Below are 21,154 nucleotides of genomic sequence, written 5' to 3'. Positions count from 1 at the left end.
CCAGGTGACCCAGGCTTGGCTGGGGCCGAGGCCGGGGGCTTGGGAAGCAGTTTGGATTCCTTGGGCTGCGAGGATGCCACCGAGAGCGAGCAGGGGCAAAATTAAGATTCGGTTTCTTTCACAAGGGCCTTTCGTGTTCCCAGGAGCCTCCCTTCTCTGGGGATCGATTGGAGGGGGAAACACTTTCTTGGTCAACGAGTGGGATGAGGAGCGAGGCGCCGGGCGCCCCCTGACACGCCGCGCCGAGCCACGCGCCCTCGGCCGCCCCCGGGGCCCACCTGCGCCCTCCTCTCCCGGGCTCGCCCGCGCCCGCCCGGGGCGGCCGCCCCTCCCCCGAGGCGTGGCCCCTCGGCCCGCGGTGGGCAGGCTAGCCCGAGCCCGGGGGCCAACCGGCTCTTTCCTCCCTCCCCTCCCGCCCCGGCGCCCGCCCGCCCGCTCCGGGACCGCAGCCACGTCTGAAAGCGCCTCATTGTGCGCGCTCGGCTCCAGCCCGAGGCTCCGAGCGGCCGCGCAGGTAGCGCGCGGCGCGGGGCCGGGCGCCCGGGCGCCCGGGGGGCTCCGAGGCCGCTTCGCGTCCTGCCCCCGCACTCCACCCCAGCCCGGGACGGCTCCCTCAACATCCCATCCGTAACGACACCTCTCTTTTCTTTTAGGGGACTCCTGCCCGGTTTCCAGCCTCCCGCCGCCTTGGCTCTCCAGGTGCCTCCAATATCTCGGCCCCCGCTTGCCAAGTCCACGCCTCTCGGAGCGCCCTCCGACCCGGGGGCACGGGTGCCCCTTCAGAGCCGTACGACCCTGCGGACTGTCCCGGCGAGGAGACAGCGGCCGCGGACGGAGCTGGGTGAAGGCGGCGTCCAGGAGTCTCGGCAGAGACTGGGGCCAGAGGCGTCTGCCCCGCGCCGCGCCCCCGGGCCCGAACACCTCGCCTGGGGTACGTTGATTCGCCCTCTCTCCGCGCGGGATGCCCACACCCTGGGCGGCCGGGGGCCCAGCTGGGGAGACGGTGACCTTGCAGCCCCCCGTGGGCTGTGCCAGTTGGAGCTGAGGGTGGTTTTTATGAGAACGTTAAAAGGGCATCACCCTTTTCCAAGTGCTGGTTGGAAAGGGTCTTCCGGGGGCTTCAGCTCCACAGGGCATTTCTTGAGGATCCCTTGTCTCTTGCAACTTGAGTTTCAAAGGGTATGGCTTTCATTAAAAAAAAAAAAAGAAAACACACAGAAACAAAAAACTCTCCAAGGGCTTTTTCCATAGAACCCTGAAGGAAAGCAGCTCGGGCAAGTGAATTTGGAACCAGATCCAGCTGAATTTGAGTCTGGGGGACCCTGCTCCCAGCTGCTGGACCGCGGGCAACAATAGAGACTGCCTCCCTGGGCCTCAGCATAGGTGCCCAGCAGATGTTCACTCTCTTTCCTCTTCCCTCTTGTACTGGAGGCTCGAGGATGGGAAAAGTGAGGCCCCGAGAGCGGAAAAGACTTGGCTGAGGTGACGCCATGAGTGAGTGAGCCAAGTACCAGAGTTAATAAGAATAGCAGGCTGCTTGGTGAGCCTGGCCATGCCAAGGGTTAGTCTGTTCCATTTAGTCCTCTCCAGACTGCATGGTAGGCGCTGCTGGAGCCTTGTTCTCAGAGTCAGCTGAAGCCCACGGGTTATGAGTGACTGGCTCAAAGTGACACACCCCACTGGTTGTAGAGCACAATTTTAACCCAATCTGGCTTCAGACGGCAGGCGTTCAGCCTTGATTCACTATCTTCTGTTTGGGATGTGTGGCTTCCCTGGTAGCTCAGTTGGTAAAGAATCTGCCTGTGATGCAAGAGACCTGGGTTCAATTCCTGGGTTTGGGAAGATTCCCTGGAGAAGGGAATGGCAACTCACTCCAGTATTCTTGCCCGGAGAATCCCATGGACAGAGGAGCCGGGCAGGCTGTAGTCCATGGGGTTGCAAGAGTCGGACACAACTTAGCAACTAAATCACCACCACCACCACTGCTGCCTATGCTTGATTCTTTCTATTGCTAGGGTCACTTGGACTTGGTTGGGCCATTTTCTTCGAGTTTTCGTTATGCACAGGCTTTCTGTTGGACTCATAGAACACAGTTGTGACCCAGAATTTTTAGAAGATCCTTGAACAAATACTTTTCAGTGGCCTATGTGCCAGACATTATCTGTGTGCTTTAATATTACTTCCTCTAATCTTCAAATCAAGCCCATGAGGTGAGTTATATTATTTCCCCTATTTATAGATTAAAAAAAAAAATTAAGCACAGAGAGATTAAGTAACTTGCTCAACTTGCTCAAGATCACCCACTGAGTCATCAACTAGAGTTCATACTCTTAGCCCATATGCTAACCCCACTACCTGGTATGAGAGAGAGGGTCTGGCTTCTAGGCTAGTCAGGGGATTTAGGTATGGAAATGCATGAACAGGAGTATTCTTTGTAGTGATAGTAGCATTAACAAAGATTTCCCAATATCACCTAATCCTCAGTCCATGTTAAAATTTCTCTGATTACCTCAGAGATATCTTCTCACACTGGGTTTGTCTGAATCAGAATCCAAACAAGGTACACATGTTGTCTTTGGCTGTTTTGTGTTGTTTTCTTTTTGTTGTTGTTGTTGTTTCTGAAAATAAGTTTTATTTAAATAAGGGTTTAAATACATTACATAACATTAAAACTGAACAGGGTGGGGGAAAAAAAAAAAACCCAAAATCAGTTTGTTACTTCACATGGCATTGGGCCATTGTTGCTAGTGAGTTGCAAGCTCTACAGCTATGACGGATAGATCGGTTTGAAATTTGATAGAAGGTTGGCCTCACCTTCTAGTTTGGGAATTGATTATTTAGGATATGTCTGGTCAAAAAGACCTTGGTGGCAAGCCAGATGTCTTGGCCCCTCACTAGAGGGTGGTTGGTTGCTCTAAGCTCTGCCTATCGGGTCACACTGGAGACAGCAGGGGACCTTTCCCCGACCACCAAAGGCTCCCTCCAGCAGTACAGCTGCCTCACCCATCCTCCATTCTCCGCTTCATCGAGGGCTGTCCAGGTGGTGACATTCTCTCAGGACAGGAACTCTGCAGACGGACTGCTGAGGGGCTTCCGGCCAGACATAGCCGCCTGTGATCCTGGGGCTCTGGACTTGGCTGAAACATCACTGTCGCTGCTTTGTTTCAGGCTGGACACTGCTGGGCGCCTCTGCTTGACCCCTGTTTAAATGAGGGACCCCAAGACTAGACAGCATGGCTCTGTTCAGTTTGTTGCATAAAGGAGTTCCACTAGTCCCAGTTAAAAGCAGACCCCAGATGGTTACATTATACAGGCTGAGAGGTTTTTAAACTTGTGACAAGGGACAAAGGGAAATTCTACTCATTGCAAGGAAATCCTCACTTAAGCCTCAGTGAGCCAAAAGCACTTGAACCCATGAACCTTCAGCTGGTCGTCCTTAGCCAGTCCAGTCTCCACCAGGAACTGTCCTTAGCCAATCCAGTCTCCACCAGGAACTGTCCTTTGCAAGTCCAGTCTCCACCAGGAACTGTCCTTTGCAAGTCCAGTCTCCACCAGGAACTGTCCTTAGCCAGTCCAGTCTCCACCAGGAACTGTCCTTAGCAAGTCCAGTCTCCACCAGAAGCTGTCTTTAGCCAGTCCAGTCTCCACCAGGAACTGGCGTATGTTCTTGTGCTGGTCACCCTGTAGCTGAATTCCTTCTCCATACTCTGGATGCTCAGTGCAGTACCATTGCAGGCAAATTTCTCCCTAAACTCCTTCACTAGATTCTTTTTATCATAATCATCAGCGATCCCCTGCCGTTTCTTCGTTGAATCCTTATATGGATATAATCCTCAGTGCCAGCAGGAGGCAGATAAGCACCCTTACTTGCATCAGCAAAGGGGTCCAAAGAATGGAGGTTCTGGATAGTGGACATAAATACAATTGAAAGCGGCTGAGGGAGACGGTGGGCAGGGGATATGGAGCCTTGGGAAGCAGCATCAGGAAGAGAGGAGGCTCGAAAGGGAGTCTGCTGAGTCCTTGGCGGCAGCTCAGTGACTGGACCAAGCTGTTTTCTTCTAAAATAGTCCCTTCCTTTTTTCTTTCCATGCCATTGACTGATAAAAATGATTTAGTCTTTTTAAAAAATGAATTAATGACTCTCTTAAATGAGTCTTTTAAAAATGACTTTTTAAAAATAAATGAATCAAAATAAGAGATTAAGAAAAATAAACCAGAGAACATTCCAGATGATCCCTGCATAAGAGGGCTCAGCCCACACCTGGGGGTTGGGTGCCAGAGAGGAATACGCACCCTCTATTCCCCGCGAGTGTTACTGCAGGAGAGGGGGAGTCCCGGACTTGAGGCCCCTCCTGTCAGGTGCAGTGATTTAGACCAAGTTAGGTGTTGTGTAAGGTGTGCTTTGGGGATCCCCAAAGTTCAGAGCCTTGGAAAAAAGTTTCTGTGTTGGTATCTGCTCATCTGCTCTGAAAGCCCCACACATGGCTCTGAGCCAAGGAGACTTGAAGCTCCTTTCCCAGACTAACTTGATTTCACTTCCCAGTAGGTTCCTGCAGGCGGGTCTGGTTACTCCAGCAGCATCCGGGCTCTGTGACTGGAGCCTCCCTACCTCCGGCTGATGCCACACAGCTGCTCCCCAGGGCCAGCAGGGGACTGGCAGATGTGGCTGGGCGTAGGGCCAAGCACGTCTTCACCACCACCTGCCCCAGCCCAGAGCTCTGAGGCTGAGTGTGGGTTGGAGCCCTTCACAAAGGCCAGGTAGTTTTCCATCCCACACCCCTCCCCTCTAGCCACCTAGGCACTCAGGTCAGCTGGAAGATGGCTTGGAGGTGCCTCTCTTCCTGCAATAAAAGCTAAGTCAGCAAACTCCACCCATGCCTCTTTGAACTGATGAAACAGACCTGATTGTTAATGATTGACAAAGTAATAAAACAAGAAAAAAATGACCTGTAATCTGGCCACAGAATAACCACCAATATTCAGCATGCATCCTTCTGGATTTCTTCCTATACTAAATCATTTTGGTTTTTGCTTGTTTAAGTAACAGCTTTATTGAGATATAATTCACATTCTTTGAAGTTGTTTTAAGTGTCCAGTTCACTGGTTTATAGCATATTCAGTCTTGTGCGTTAACCACCTGAAGGTTCTTCTGTCTTGTGGCACATATCAGTGTTTCATTCCTTCTTACTGCCAGAGAATATTCAGTTATATGAGTACACCACATTTTGTTTACCCATTCATCAACTGATAGGCATATAGGACATTCCCACTTTGGGGCTATTATGATTAATGCCGCTGTGAAAGTTCATGAGCACGTTTTTGTGTAGACATATATTTTTGGTTCTCTTGGATTTGTGTATTTTAGAGTAGAATTGCTGGATCACATGGTAATTCTATGTTTACTTGAGGGATGACCTGCTTTCCGCAGCAATCCACCATTTTACATTCCCACCAGCAGCCTGTGAGGGTTGCAGTTTCACCATATTCTCACTAACACTTGCTATTATCTGTCTTTATTATTACACCCAAGCTAGAGGATGGGAAGTGGTAACCCAATGTAGTTTTGATTTGCATTTTCCTAATGACTGAAGCTATCAAGGATCTTTTCATGTACTTATAGACCATGTGTCCATCTTCTCTAGAGAAATATCCACTCAAATATGTTGCTTATTTTAAAATCAGGTTTTTTTTATTGTTCAGTTGTAAGAGCTCTTTATGTGTGGATACAAGTCCCTTGTTATTTATATGATTTGCAAATATTTTCTCCCATCTGTGGATATCATTTCAGTTTCTTGATGGTATCCTTTGATATTCATGTATTTTTAACACACTGAATGTTTTGCTGTGTTTTTTTTCACTCAACATTATGTCATGAAGTGCTCTAAAGTTAGACAGCTGGAGTTCAAATTCTGACTGTTGCTGTGTGGGCAAGTTCCTGAACCTTTCTAAGCCTCAGCTTCCTCTTCTTTAGTCAAGTTCCTGAATCCTTCTAAGCCTCAGTTTCCTCTTCTGTAAAATAGGGTAGCCCATCAGACGCACCTCATAGGATTGTTGTGAGATAATCCTGATCTGATCTTCAGAGGAAGATGGGTGGGAAAGGCTTGGTATGCAGGAAGCCCTCACAGGTGGTGTTCCGTGATTCCCACACCACCACAGGCATCCGTCTTTCTCCTCTCTCTCCCCTCCCTGTCTCTTGTTCTTCTTTTCTCTCTCCTTTCTCGTCTTTCCTCGTCTTTCTTGCCCTCCGCGTCAGCCTTCTCTCCAGCAGATACCCTGGGCTCCATCAGAGCTGGTTCATCTCCAGGGGTGGCCCTTGATGCCTCAGGTCCACGCATGCCTCATCCGAAATCCCTTTTCTTTAGCCTTTGGGATTCCTGAACAGAATGGCCTGCAGCTGATGCCAAACTGAGAGAAATCTGAGCCGGAGGTGGTACCTAGGATTACCTTTCCCTGCCTTAGACTGCAGGGCTGGGAGACACTGGAGAGAGGAGCTGCAGGCTGGAGCAGCTGGAGCGGGCCCAGAGGGCAGATCCCTGTCCTTCTGCACCTCCCCTGTGAGGCCTGCCCTGTAGCTCAGTGTTCCCATCGGCACATCGGAGAGAGTGGGGGCTCCTTCTCTGTCTCAGACCAAGAGCTAGTCAGGGATGACTAGAAGCCATCGTAATGTTAAGATGCTCGGCAGAAAGAAATACAGGACAAGTGGAGGATCACTCCCTTCGGATTTGGATCAGAGTGCCTGATATCAATTCAGCAAATATCTATTAATATCATCTCACTCAGGCTTTGAGGCAATCCCTGACATGACACTTATTGTCTTACTCTGGCAGGATTCTTAACTTTTTTTTTTTTAAAGCAATTCAATGATCTTAATATTAGGTTATTTGGGAAAAAAAAAAAAAAAAAAGATTTTTGCAATCTCTACGTCCTGAAATGTGGCATCAGGCTTACTTTTTTCTTTTTTTTTTTTTTATGAGCAACTGAGCCCACATACTCTGCCTTATAGTTTGTAGGCACTGAATTTATGAGTACACAGCTACTGTTTCTGAAAGGACAGACATTAAAAAACTGTACCTCTCAATGCAGGACCAGTTCCATGTTCTCCTGTGTGCCATGGGCAATGTGTCTTAGTGGCCTGAATACACAGCTCTCTACTACTGGAAAGCTAATCTTGCTAATCTTGGATATAAAACAAAGTCCCTCCAGGCCTTTTGATAAAATTGATTGGCATTTTTCTATGGGCTATCATATTAGCTATTATTATAGCAAGCTCAGTCATGTCTGAGCTTTGTGACCCTATGGACTATACCCCGCCAGGCTCCTTTGTCCATGGAAATTCTCCAGGATAGAATACTGGAGTGGGTTATCATTCCCTCCTCCAGGGTATCTTCCCAACCCAGGGATTGAACCCAGGTCTCCCACATTGCAGGCGGATTCTTTACCATCTAAGCCACAAGGGAAGCCCATAGCAAGCAGGACAGAGCCCTATTTCTTCCTCTTAGTCCCTTTTTCTTCCCTCCAAATTACTGTATTTACAGAAACAATATGCTTCAGTTAGTAGAACACTTTCCTTTTTTTGGCCATGCCTGGTGGCTTGCGGGATCTTAAATTCCCTGACCAGGGATTGAACCCTGGCCCTTGGTATGGAAAGTGCCGAGTCCTAACTGCTGGACCACCAGGGAAATCCTGACACTTTCCTCTTCATGTACTTCTTACTGAACTAAGTTTGTTTCAGATGCCTGGAGGCAGGAACTATTTCTCTAATTATCATTTTACACTAATGATGTTGTGTATATAGTGAGGAGGAGGGAATAAAAGAGGTTTGAGGAAATTCAAGGAGCAGCTCTGGGTAGATTGTGTAAAACAGGACAAGTCCAAGTTGGAAATCCTGGGCTGTGATGCCATCAGCAGTGCTCAGCTGTGAGAGGTCTAGGAAAGCATGCACACCAGGGTTTGCTTTCTTTAACAGAAAATCTGCCACGAATGGGGCTGGGTTCAGTGGGATGGCTTTTTTTTTTTCCTTTAGATACTGTACCTACAGCCCCTCTGGCCTCCCTCTGACCCTTGAACATGAAATGCTCCTTCTCGGAGCCTTCAGAGATGCTACTTCATCTGACATACTAACCTCTTCTCTCCGCCTGCTCCCTCACACAGCCCTTCCCACAGGTATTCCCTGCTCAGCCATCAGATCCCGGTTCAAAAAGCCCTTGGCTAAGGAAAGACTCCTGTGCTTGCTCTTAGCTGCAGGCTCCCACAGCACTGTCTTGCCCCTTATTACACTTCCTATCAGTTCAGTTCAGTTGCTCATTATGTCCAACTCTTTGTGACCCCTTGGATACTTAGTATGCTTGTGGTTAAATGATCACTTGCTTCATGGTGACCTTCTCAGCTAGAAATTAAGCTGAAGGCAGCGGCCACATGTCAATATTTACTTTCATGCTTTGCACATAATAGCCACAGAATAAATATTTACAGAATGAATGAAATAGTACATGAACATACAATAAAGAATTTCATATAAAATCTTAGGATATTTATAGAATTTCTAGTATATATATGCTTTTTTCTTTTAGGTCTTATACACTTTAAAACTTTTATTTATTTTTGTTTATATGTATAATTTATTTATATATATATATAATTCTTCTCCAGTACAGGTTATTACAAAATGTTGAATACAGTTCCCTGTGCTATACAGTAGGTCCTTATTATTTATTTTATATATAGTAGTATATATCTGTTAATCCCAAATTTCCAATTTATCCCCCTCATCCCTTTGGTAATCACAATTTTTTTTTTCTATATCTGTAAGTCTATTTCTGTTTTGTAAATAAGTTCATTTGTATCATTCTTTTTTTTTAGATCCCGCATATAAGTGCTATCATAAGGTATTTGTGTTTCTCTGTCTGATTTAGTATGATAATCTCTAGGCCCATCTGTGTTGCGGCAGATAGCATTATTTTATTCTCTTTAAGGCTTGGAAATATTCTATTGGATATATGTACCTTACCTTCTTTATCTGTTTATGTACCTTCAGGTTGCTTAACAACAACAACAAATGAATATTGGGGTGCATGTATCTTTTTAATTAGAGTTGTCTTTTCAGGTATATGCCCAGGAATGGGATTGCTGGATCATATGGTAGCTGTATTTTTTGTTTTTTGGGAAATCTCCATACTCTTCTCCATAGTGGTTGTACCAGCTTAGTAATACGATTTCCACCAACAGTGTAGGAAGGTTCCCAAAAGGAGAAAACCCCACACACACAGAATTTTGTACCACTTCTATGTATCACCTTTTCAAAAATTAGACAAATAATAAATATGTGCCCACAAAATATTACAAAGGATTCATAGGAGAGGCAGATGACCCTTCCAGAGTGAAGAGCTTCATTGGGCAAAGGTTAAGGAATGGGGCCACCCAGAGCCCCACACTGGGGGCCTGGCACTTGGATTGAAACCCCTGCCCTACCCCTTACCAGCTGTGTATTCATGTCTCTAAGCCCCATTGCCTCAACTAAAACACACAGGATGATTTTTACCTTCTAGGGACTTGGGGAGAATAAAATTCAATCAAGAAGATAAAATACACATCCCAGTGCCTGCCTGACATGTTCTTCCTCACTTGAACCCTGGGCCAGTTGGTGGTGTGCTGAATGTAAGCTGCCTTCTCAGAAAACGCCCAGCTGGGACCTGGATTCTCTGGACACCCTGCATGCGCAGGATATTTCCGTCTGCTTCCTAGTTCTTGAGTTCCAATCGGAGGATCAGATAACAGTTCCTGTATAGCGTGAGTCACCTAAGAAGACTTCTGGCATCCCTGGAGTGCAGGTAACAAGCATCTTGGCCTGGGGGTGAGATCCTCCTTACCAGGGGAGGGCGAGGCGAGCCTGGGCAGCTGTGTTTGGGCCCAAGTGTCAGGGTCCTGTGTTCTGCACGATCTCCCAGCCACAGGGAGAGGCCAGCAGCCTATGATCAGAAAGTGCCAGAAACCTCGAAGTCCTGGGTTGGGGTCCCTTGCTGTCTCTCCAAACCTTGGGTCCTTCGTCTAAAAAATTGAGATCATAGGGAATTCCCTGGCAATCCAGTGGTTGGGACTCCAAGCTCTCACTGCCAAGGGCCTGGGTTTGATCCCTGATTGAGAAATTGGGAGCCCACAAGCCAACTGCTGTGGCCAAAATAAATAAACTAAATAAAAACCGGAGATCATAATGCCCACCTCAGGAGCTGTTGAGTTAAATCACCTAGCTGTATACGCGTGCTTGGTTGTTAAGCCATATCCACGACCCCATGGACTATAGCCCACCAGGCTCCTCTGACCATGGGATTTTCCAGGCAAGAATACTGGAGTGGGCTGCCATTCCCTGCTCCAGGGCATCTTCCCAACCCAGGGATTGAACCTGTGTCTCTTGCATTGGCAGGTGGGTTCTTTACCACTAAGCCACCAGGGAAACCCCAAATCACCTAGCCCTTGAGCTCTTTATGTCAGTAAGGAGGAGTTAGAATTTCCTCCCACTCCTGTGCCCTGTTCTTGAGAAACATAACCTCCAGGAGAGGAGGTAATGTGTGCAGAGCAGGCGGGTGGCTGCTGTCCAGGTCTTCTGGGGGGAACCGAGTGGGAAACAAGAGCTGTTGGGCATCCTGCAAGCCCCTGATAAGGAGGGGAGTCGAGAGGGGTCTGTGCTCACTGCCAGCTGCCCTCAGTGGTGATGTGGCCAATGATGGCGTCTCCGTGGGGAGCAAATACTGTGAAAGGAAAGAGGAAACTTCCAGATCCTTCTCTTCCCAAGCGGCTCATCCTTGAGATTGCTGCAGGAAGAACAGTGCAAAGAGGAAAAAACTCTGGGACCTGGGGTTGTGGGAGCTGGGCTCGGTGTTCCTTTCATTCTGCAGGACCCTCTGTGGGACATTCTTTCTTAATTAGTTTGTGCTGGAGTATAGTTGATTTACAATGTTGTGTTAGTTTTTGCTGTATGGTGAAATGAATGAATGATTACATCTATATCCACTCTTTTTTAGATTCTATTCCCATATAGGTTATTACAGAGTACTTTGCTTCCAGTTCAGTTCAGTTCAGTTGCTCAGTCGTGTCTGACTCTTTGCGACCCCATGAATCGCAGCACACCAGGCCTTCCTGTCCATCACCATCTCCCGGAGTTCACTCAAACTCACGTCCATCGAGTCAGTGATGCCATCCAGCCATCTCATCCTCTGTCGTCCCCTTCTCCTCCTGCCCCCAATCCCTCCCAGCATCAGAGTCTTTTCCAATGAGTCAACAGTTCGCATGAGGTGGCCAAAGTACTGGAGTTTCAGCTTTAGCATCATTCCTTCCAAAGTACACCCAGGGCTGATCTCCTTTAGAATGGACTGGTTGGATCTCCTTGCAGTCCAAGGGACTCTCAAGAGTCTTCTCCAACACCACACTTCAAAAGCATCGATTCTTCGGGGCTCAGCTTTCTTCACAGTCCAGCTCTCAAATCCATACATGACCACTGGAAAAACCATAGCCTTGACTAGACGGACCTTTGTTGGCAAAGTAATGTCTCTGCTTTTCAATATGCTATCTAGGTCGGTCATAACTTTCCTTCCAAGAAGTAAGAGTCTTTTAATTTGATGGCTGCAGTCACCATCTGCAGTGATTTTGGAGCCCAAAAAAATAAAGTCTGACACTGTTTCCACTGTTTCCCCATCTATTTGCCATGAACTGATGGGACCAGATGCCATGATCTTCGTTTTCTGAATGTCGAGCTTTAAGCCAATTTTTTCGCTCTCCTCTTTCACTTTCATCAAGAGGCTTTTGAGTTCCTCTTCACTTTCTGCCATAAGGGTGGTGTCATCTGCATATCCGAGGTTATTGATATTTCTCCTGACAATCTTGATTCCAGCTTGTGCGTATTCCAGCCCAGCGTTTCTCATGATGTACTCTGCATATGTTAAATAAGCAGGGTGACAATATATAGCCTTGACATACTCCTTTTCCTATTTGGAAGCAGTCTGTTGTTCCATGTCCAGTTCTAACTGTTGCTTCCTGACCTGCATATAGGTTTCTCAAGAGGCAGGTCAGGTGGTCTGGTATTCTCATCTCTTTCAGAATTTGCCACAGTTTATTGTGATCCACACAGTCAAAGGCTTTGACATAGTCAATAAAGCAGAAATAGATGTTTTTCTGGAACTCTCGTGTTTCTTCATGATCCAACGGATGTTGGCAATTTGATCTCTGGTTCCTCTGCCTTTTCTAAAACCAGCTTGAACATCTGGAAGTTCACGGTTCACATATTGCTGAAGCCTGGCTTGGAGAATTTTGAGCATGACTTTACTAGCGTGTGAGATGAGTGCAATTGTGTGGTAGTTTGAGCATTCTTTGCCATTGCCTTTCTTTGGGATTGGAAGGAAAACTGACGTTTTCCAGTCCTGTGGCCACTGCTGAGTTTTCCAAATTTGCTGGCATATTGAGTGCAGCACTTTCACAGCATCATCTTTCAGGATTTGAAATAGCTCTACTGGAATTCCATCACCTCCACTAGCTTTGTTCGTAGTGATGCTTCCTAAGGCCCACTTGACTTCACATTCCAGGATGTCTGGCTCTAGGTGAGTGATCACACCATCGTGATTATCTGGGTCATGAAGATCTTTTTTGTTCAGTTCTTCTGTGTATTCTTGCCACCTGTTTTTAATATCTTCTGCTTCTGTTAGGTCCATACCATTTCTGTCCTTTATCGAGCCCCTCTTTGCATGAAATGTTCCCTTGGTATCTCTAATTTTCTTGAAGAGATCTCTAGTCTTTCCCATTCTGTTGTTTTCCTCTATTTCTTTGCATTGATTGCTGAGGAAGGCTTTCTTATCTCTTCTTGCTATTCTTTGGAACTCTCCATTCAGATGGGTATATCTTTCCTTTTCTCCTTTGCTTTTCACTTCTCTTCTTTTCACAGCTATTTGTAAGGCCTCCCCAGACAGCCATTTTGCTTTTTTGCATTTCTTTTCCATGAGGATGGTCTTGATCCCTGTCTCCTGTACAAAGTCACGAACCTCCATCCATAGTTCATCAGGCATTCTGTCTATCAGATCTAGTCCCTTAAATCCATTTCTCACTTCCACTGTATAATCATAAGGGACTTGATTTAGGTCATACCTGAATGGTCTAGCAGTTTTCCCTACTTTCTTCAATTTAAGTCTGAATTTGGCAATAAGGAGCTCATGATCTGAGCCACAGTCAGCTCCTGGTCTTGTTTTTGTTGACTGTATAGAGCTTCTCCATCTTTGGCTGCAAAGAATATAATCAATCTGATTTCGGTGTTGACCAGCTGGTGATGTTCATGGGTAGAGTCTTCTCTTGTGTTGTTGGAAGAGGGTGTTTGCTATGACCAGTGTGTTCTCTTGGCAAAACTCTATTAGCCTTTGCCCTGCTTCATTCCGTACTCCAAGGCCAAATCTGTCTGTTACTCCAGGTGTTTCTTGACTTCCTACTTTTGCATTCCAGTCCCCTATAATGAAAAGGACATCTTTTTTTGGTGTTAGTTCTAAAAGGTCTTATAGGTCTTCATAGAACCGTTCAACTTCAGCTTCTTCAGCATTACTTGTTGGGGCATAGACTTGGATTACTGTGATATTAAATGGTTTGCCTTGGAAACAAACAGAGATCATTCTGTCATTTTTGAGATTGCATCCAAGTACTGCATTTCAGACTCTTTTGCTGACCATTAAGTTCCCTGGTGGCTCAGAGGATAAAGCGTCTGCCTGCAATGCAGGAGACCCAGGTTCAATCCCTGGGTTGGGAAGATCCCCTGGAGAAGGAAATGGCAACCCACTCCAGTATTCTTGCCTGGAGAATCCCATGGACAGAGGAGCCTGGTGGGCTACAGTCCACGGGGTCGCAAAGAGTTGGACACGACTAAGCGACTTCACTTTCACTTCGCTGACCATGATGGCTACTCCATCTCTTCTGAGGGATTCCTGCCCTCAGTAGTAGATATAATGGTCATCTGAGTTAAATTCCCCCATTCCAGTCCATTTTAGTTCACTGATTCCTAGAATGTTGACGTTCACTCTTGCCATCTCCTGTTTGACCACTTCCAATTTGCCTTGATTCATGGACCTGACATTCCAGGCTCCTATGCAATATTGCTCTTTACAGCATCGGACCTTGCTTCTATCACCAGTCACATCCACAACTGGGTATTGTTTTTGCTTTGGCTCTATCCCTTCATTCCTTCTGGAGTTATTTCCCAACTGATCTGTAGTAGCGTATTGGGCACCTACTGACCTGGGGAGTTCCTCTTTCAGTATCCTATCATTTTGCCTTTTCATACTGTTCATGAGGTTCTCAAGGCAAGAATACTGAAGTGGTTTGCCATTCCCTTCTCCAGTGGACCTCATTCTGTCAGACCTCTCCACCATGACCTGCCCATCTTGGATGGCCCCACAGGGCATGGCTTAGTTTCATTGAGTTAGACAAGGCTGTGGTCCTAGTGTGATTAGATTGACTAGTTTTCTGTGATTATGGTTTCAGTGTGTCTGCCCTCTAATGCCCTCTTGCAACACCTACCGTCTTACTTGGGTTTCTCTTACCTTGGACGTGGGGGTATCTCTTCACGGCTGCTCCAGCAAAGCGCAGCCACTGCTCCTTACCTTGGGCGAGGGCTATCTCCTCACCACCGCCCCTCCTGACGTTGAACGTGGAGTAGCTCCCCTAGGCCCTCCTGCGCCCACGCAGCCACCACTCCTTAGACATGGGGTTGCTCCTCTCGGCTGCCGCCCCTGACCTCGGGTGTGGAGTAGCTCCTCCCGGCTGCCGCCCCTGACCTCAGGCATGGGATGGCTCCTTTCGGCCATTCCTGCGCCATCGCAGCCTGGCACTCTCGGCCGCCGCCCTGACCTTGGATGCGGGGTAGGTCCTCTTGGCCGTTCCTGCACTGTCGCAGCCTGGCACTCTTGGCACCTGCCCCTGACCTCGGACGTGGGGTACTGTGCTTTAGTAGGTTCTTATTAGTTATCTCTTTTATATATAGTAATGTGTATATGTCAATCTCAGTGCCCCAGTTTATCTTTCCCCCTGCACCCTGGGACATTCTTAAGATCCACTAAAGGATTCAGGCATGTTCGGGGGCTGCAGGGGGTCTGGGAGATGCTGGGATTCTAAGCATAGGTGACCTCAGGGGTCTTCTCTGGGTGGAGACTCCCCATGGTTCCTCCTCTCAGATACAGCTGAACACTACATCAGTAACAGGGGGTATGTGTGGCGCTTTACCAAGCCCCTTTCCTCGTACGTGTTTGCAGCAGCATTCCTCTTGACAACCTTAAGGTCAAATGTTATCATCCCCATTTTACAGAGGAGGAAACTTGAGTCTTGGAGAACTTAAGTCATTTGTCCCAGGTCTCCTAGCTCCTGAGTGGCATCAGAGAGACTCAAACCCAGCAGGAGAGACTTTCATTTCACTTCCATCTGGGAAAATGTATCCAGCCGCCTGCTCATCCCTGGCCAGCTCCAGCCAGGGGAAGGGAAACTAGACTCCCACCCGAGGGGAACTTCTGTCAGTCTGGGAAGACAGAGCCCTCGCAGCGCCCGGGGCCATCTGACCCAGCCCTCTCCTGCCTTCCCAGGCCCTGAGAAACCTCCAGGCCTCTCCCATGGACCTGTGATCGAGGTGGGCGGCCCTCTCAGCAGCCCGGGCAGCAGTAAGTAACCTCAGCATGGAAAGAGGCCTGACTCTGCCCTCATCTCTCCCCTTCTCTGGCTCCGTCCTACCTCTCACTTAACTGGTTTCTTCTGCCAAGTCCCACCAATCCAGAAGGATCTCCTCCCTTGGGAATCCGTGCTTCCTGCAGGACTTCACGGTCCGTGGGTGAGAGCAACAGTTGCTGTTTTTTGTCTATTTATTTGTAATAGCAAAAATAGTATCTGCTTATTTAAAAAGACAAACAATACAGAAGCACACTTTGCAGAAAGTGCAAGTTTTCAGTTCTGAGAATTACTACATGTCCCAGCCCTCCGGGCTCATCCCAATACTCCAGGACCAAGATGAATCCCCTTTTACAGATGGGTGAACTGAGTCACAGAGCAATGAAGCCTTTGGTCTGAGATATTAGGCTAGGAAGTGGTGCAGTTGGGAAGGCTCTGCTAAATCACCCAGCAAGCTATTTAGGTAAACAACCTAAAATTGCTCCCCTATAAGTAATTTTAAGCAAAAAGCAGGACTTCCAGTTTACATATATGTTCCCGCTGAGAAAGAAAAGGGCTAGGGGAGAGAAAGAGACAAAGGGAAAACCATGGCCCATAGTCTTGTGCAACTGGCGTTTGGCTCTGCAAACACTGCGCATGCCTTCAAGTCACACTCCTGACTTGGGAGGTCCCCAGTGGTGTGGTCTCCCTGGGGTGGTGGGCAAGTTCCAGAGCTGCTCCCCGGCAGCCCCAGACAGGATGTGGGATGTGGGATGGGCAAGCGGCCCCTGGTCCCCGACAGCTACCGCCTGCTCCCTCTGCAGGTCTCCGGCCGGCGGCATGTGGCTGCGGCGCGTCTCCAGCACGGCGGTAACCGCGCTCCTACTGGCGCAGACCGGTCTCCTGCTCTTCCTGGTCTCCCGGCCCAGGCTGCCGCCTGCGGCGAGCAGCGAGGAGCGGGTGCACGTGCTGGTGCTGTCCTCGTGGCGCTCGGGCTCGTCCTTCGTGGGCCAGCTCTTCAGCCAGCACCCCGACGTCTTCTACCTGATGGAGCCCGCGTGGCACGTGTGGGCCGCCCTGTCGCAGGGCAGCGCCTTGGCGCTGCACATGGCGGTGCGTGACCTGGTGCGCTCGGTCTTCCTGTGCGACATGGATGTGTTTGACGCTTACCTGCCATGGAGGCGCAACCTGTCGGACCTCTTCCAGTGGGCGGAGAGCCGGGCTCTGTGTTCGCCGCCCGCCTGCAGCGCCTTCCCGCGCGGCGCCATCAGCAGCGAGGCGGTGTGCAAGCCGCTGTGCGCGCGGCGGCCCTTCAGCCTCGCACAGGAGGCCTGCCGCTCCTACAGCCACGTGGTGCTCAAGGAGGTGCGTTTCTTCAACCTGCAGGTGCTCTACCCGCTGCTCAGCGACCCAGCGCTCCGCCTGCGCATCGTGCACCTGGTGCGCGACCCGCGCGCCGTGCTGCGCTCGCGCGAGCAGACGGCCAAGGCACTGGCGCGCGACAACGGCATCGTGCTGGGCACCAACGGCAAGTGGGTGGAGGCTGACCCAGACCTGCGCGTGGTGCGCGAGGTGTGCCGTAGCCACGTGCGCATCGCCGAGGCTGCCACACGCAAGCCGCCGCCCGCCCTGCGCGGCCGCTACCGCCTGGTGCGCTTCGAGGATCTGGCGCGGGCGCCGCTGCCGGAGATCCGAGAGCTGTACGCCTTCACGGGCCTGAGCCTCACGCCGCAGCTCGAGGCCTGGATCCACAACATCACCCACGGCGCCGGGCCCGGCGCACGCCGCGAGGCCTTCAAGACCACGTCAAGGGACGCGCTCAACGTCTCACAGGCTTGGCGCCACGCCCTGCCCTTCGCCAAGATCCGCCGCGTGCAGGAGCTGTGTGCCGGCGCGCTGCAGCTGCTGGGCTACCGGCCAGTGTTCTCCGAGGACGAGCAGCGCGACCTCAGCCTGGACCTGGTGCTGCCGCGCGGCCCGAGCAGCTTCAGCTGGGCCTCGTCCACTGCTGAGCGCCCCGGGCCGTAGCGGAGGCCCCCAGCTGCGGCTGGCGGTCACCAGGGCCAGGAGACCCACGCGTGGTGCCGAAGGGGCTGGGCACGCAGTGGCCCAGAGTTTGGGAGGTCCCTCCTGTAGCAGGCCAGGACCGAGTTCCCAAACCAGTTTCTTTCTGCCCCCTTCTTTCTTTCCAGTCCTCTTTAGGAGCTGAATGATTTCCCCTGGTAGCTCAGCAGTAAAGGATCTGCCCGCAGTGCAGGAGACGCAGGTTCGATCCCACCCTAGGTGGGGAAGATTCCCCTGGAGGAGCACATGGCAATCCGCTCCACTATTCTTGCCTGGAGAATCCTATGGACAGAGGAGCCATGGGGGCAAAGAGTCAGACGTGGCTGAAGTGATTAAGCAACAGCAGGTAGGAGCTGAATTCCAGACAGGAACACTCTTCATAGAAAGCAGACTGGTTCCCCCACTTCTGAGGACGGGGAATAAGTTCAGATGACTTGGCTCCTTCTCCAGCACTTTCTTTCCCTCTCAGTCTCCCTCAGGATGCCTCATCCTGCAGCTGAGAAGGCTGGCCCAGCCCTACCTGGGACTGGAGGGGTACTGTGGCCAGCTGGCCCCTGAAGTCAGTACATCTCCCCCTCCACGGCATCCCCCCCAGACTCTGTTCCCCCAAATCCTCTGGCACCACGTGCCACCAAAGCCAATGCTTTTATATTCATCTGTGTCTTCAGCAAGAAATCAGCCAAGCCTCTATCTTGGGGTCTCCCCTTAAGTCTCTCTCTGACCCAATCTCCCAGGAGCCCATACGACCCCATCACCTGCCTAAGTAAGGTGAACCTTTGATTTGCCCTGATGGGAAAGCTCCTACTTACAGAAATAAACATATTTAACCTGTATGATACAAATTAGAGTTTACGGCCTGTTAAGTTGGAGAAGCAAAATGCAAAAGTGAAGGGACTTGTCCAAGGCTACAGGATGAGAAGGAGACTGAAGAGAAGGAGAGGGGTTTGCTCTGAGACCACAGTGGGGAGGAGAGGGTGCATCACGCTTGCAGAAACCTGTTTCCTGGACCAAGAAGGGTCAGATTTTCCCATCCTGTTTGCCCAAGGGCTCAGCAGTTCGCCGTAGCTAGGACCGCAGCTGCGAGGTAAGATGTGGGAAGTGGTAAGCTCGGGGTTCAGAGTGCAGAATCTAGGGAGCTTCCTGGATAAGCCTGGAGGGAGGCAGTGAGCAGGCAAAGTGGAGGGGAAGAAGGCTGGGCAGGCCTGGGCAGCAAGCCAGGCAGAGCGTGTGGCAGAGCAAGAGGCTGGCAGCAAGATCAGTGCCTGGAGGGCAAGTCACGGGGTGGATGTAACCAGATAAAGCTTGCCAGGAGCTTGGAAGAAAAAAGGCTCTAGGGTGGCTGTCTCCCTGTGGTCCTTCTGTGCCAAAATACAATTCCTAGCTGCAAGCTACAGCACCTGGCTCCGCCGGCAGAGGGTCTTATGAAACAGAGGCTGGATTTTAAAAAAAGAGGTAGGGGGTAGGCGAAGGGGGAAGATGTGGATATGTAAGAGCTAGTCTTAAATTCAGGAAATGAAAGCCAACAAGTGCTCAAAAAAAAATTGAAAAGGAGGGAGAAGGGTCACAGAACCTCTGGGAAGGACAGGGAAGCAGATTGGAGTCCATGCAAATAGACTACCCGTCACACCGGAATACAGAGCTGATCTGCGGACTGACAGTTGCCACCAGAACACCTTAGCCCGTTCCCGCTGGGAGTGAGGATCTGCCCTCGCTGAGGCCATCAGTGACTAGGAGGGATTCTGGAGGTTGCTGGCTTCCCGTTCTCAGCCTGGATTTGGTGGGACCTGGATTGCAGACCCACGTCCTCATTGCAAAGCAGGCAGGTCAAGGGCAGGCTGGCACTTTCCATTTCTTCCTCGCAGGGAGCAGATGGATACTGACCTTGAAGCCGAAACTTCAGGATGCCTCAGCTAGGGACCTGTCTAGCTGTAGAAACTTCGGGCCCCATAAAGCCTCCATCTGCCCCTTCTCACAATAGAAGAAGGTATTTAAAATGCAGAATTTATTAATGACTTAGGCTACGGTCACATGGCTTAATATATGGGCCGGAACTCAAACTTACATCTTCGACTTCAATGCTTATGGTTCTAACAAGTAAACTGAACCGGGGATGGAACAGAAGACTCCATCATAGGCTTCAAAAGCCAGATCATCACCCAGAGATGTGCGTCTCTGGGTGTCAAGGAGCTGTCCTGACATTTTGGGTTTTTTTGTTTTCAGTTTTATTGAGGCAGAATTGACATACATCACTCTCTAAGTTTAAGGTGTACAGCATGATGGTTTGATTTACCTATATTGGGAAATGATTACCATACTAGGTTTAATTAATATCAGCCATCTCAGATAGATACAATAAAAAGAAAAATGCAATTTTTAAATTTATAAATGTTACAAGAGGTAATTCTCTGTCTGGTGGTTGGGACTCTGCACTCTCACTGCTGAGGGCCTGGGTTCAGGCCCTGATAGGGGAAATAGGATTCTGCAAGCCACATGGCATGGCCAAAAATAAAATGAAAATGTTCTAAGAGATGGAGATTTAATGCCTCCACCTCTTCTCCTCTTCTCTCCAAAATTTTATTGTATTTTTAATTATATAATTGACCTACAGTGCTACATAAGTTCCAGGTACACGACATAGTGATTTGAGATTTTTAAATGTTGCAAAATGATCGCTTCTGTCCTGGCACTGAGCTGCAAACATCTTGGGGTGGGCAGTGGGCTGGGGCAATGGGGACCCTGCCACCGACCCCTTTCCTCCCCATATGTGGCCACCCCCCACCCCAGGATAGCCTCTGGGGATAAAAGCAGACTCCTGGCTCCACCTGGAAGGAGCACATGGTTAAGTGGAGGAGTCAGCCAGGAAGTCTGCAACGTGCTATGTTTGGGCAAAGAAGGTCCAGCCAGAGGTTCGTGGTGCCAGAGGCTGACATGCAGTCACCGATCCCTAGTGGGCTCCAGGAAGGCATTTGGGTTGGGGCTCGGAGCCCAGCCTGATACTGGCATCCACAAGGTTCGTTTGTCCCTGCCAGGGTCACAGATTGTCTCGGTGACAGCACAGTGAATGGCTTTTGCTGTGTGACACTCCTTCTCACCTGTCTCCGAGGTTCCAGGATGCCAATGACTGGCTCTCAGATGTTGCTGCCCACATATGGGGCCTTCTGGACAAGTCTCTGCAAGAGCTGCAGGGCACAGCAGCTTTTCGGCAAGCCCCTAGGTGAACCCAGATAAGGTTTCAGGACAAAGACAGACAGTACCCAGTCCATTGTTTTCATGAGTTAGCCCTGGGTCAGGCCCTGGAACAGAATCGTCACAGCCTTTGCTCTGGTGGGGAGTACAGACACTAAATAAAAAGTCCTATAAATAAACATGCAACTGTGAATAATAAGAATGGGTAGAGGGTGGCCTACTTTACTGTGGAGAGGCAGGAAAACATTTTTGA

At 49.6% G+C, this 21,154-nt stretch overlaps 1 protein-coding gene and 1 non-coding gene across 5 annotated transcripts; both read left to right on the top strand.

Moving 5' to 3' along the window:
- Window positions 1-500: 500 nt before the first annotated feature.
- Window positions 501-20,101, top strand: CHST6 (carbohydrate sulfotransferase 6). 4 transcript variants are annotated; one of them, XM_052655479.1, is made up of 6 exons: window positions 501-514; window positions 654-931; window positions 9,546-9,827; window positions 15,594-15,668; window positions 15,768-15,835; window positions 16,476-20,101. In XM_052655479.1, exon 6 carries the CDS (start codon window positions 16,492-16,494, stop codon window positions 17,677-17,679), a length of 1,188 nt encoding a protein of 395 aa, XP_052511439.1. In that variant the 5' UTR covers window positions 501-514; window positions 654-931; window positions 9,546-9,827; window positions 15,594-15,668; window positions 15,768-15,835; window positions 16,476-16,491; the 3' UTR covers window positions 17,680-20,101. The 4 variants fall into 4 exon arrangements, with proteins under 4 accessions (XP_052511439.1, XP_052511440.1, XP_052511437.1 ...); XM_052655480.1 differs by having other exon boundaries at window positions 9,638-9,827; window positions 15,594-15,835; XM_052655477.1 differs by lacking the exon at window positions 15,768-15,835.
- Window positions 13,700-13,771, top strand: TRNAC-GCA (transfer RNA cysteine (anticodon GCA)). Its single transcript has one exon. It is a non-coding gene; the product is annotated as a tRNA-Cys (tRNA).
- Window positions 20,102-21,154: the final 1,053 nt, after the last annotated feature.

The sequence above is a fragment of the Budorcas taxicolor genome, chromosome 18, assembly GCF_023091745.1.
Source record: "Budorcas taxicolor isolate Tak-1 chromosome 18, Takin1.1, whole genome shotgun sequence".
Lineage (NCBI taxonomy): Eukaryota > Metazoa > Chordata > Mammalia > Artiodactyla > Bovidae > Budorcas > Budorcas taxicolor.
The sequence above is the reverse complement of the archived record's forward strand: the minus strand, read 5'-3'. Positions and strand labels throughout refer to the sequence as shown.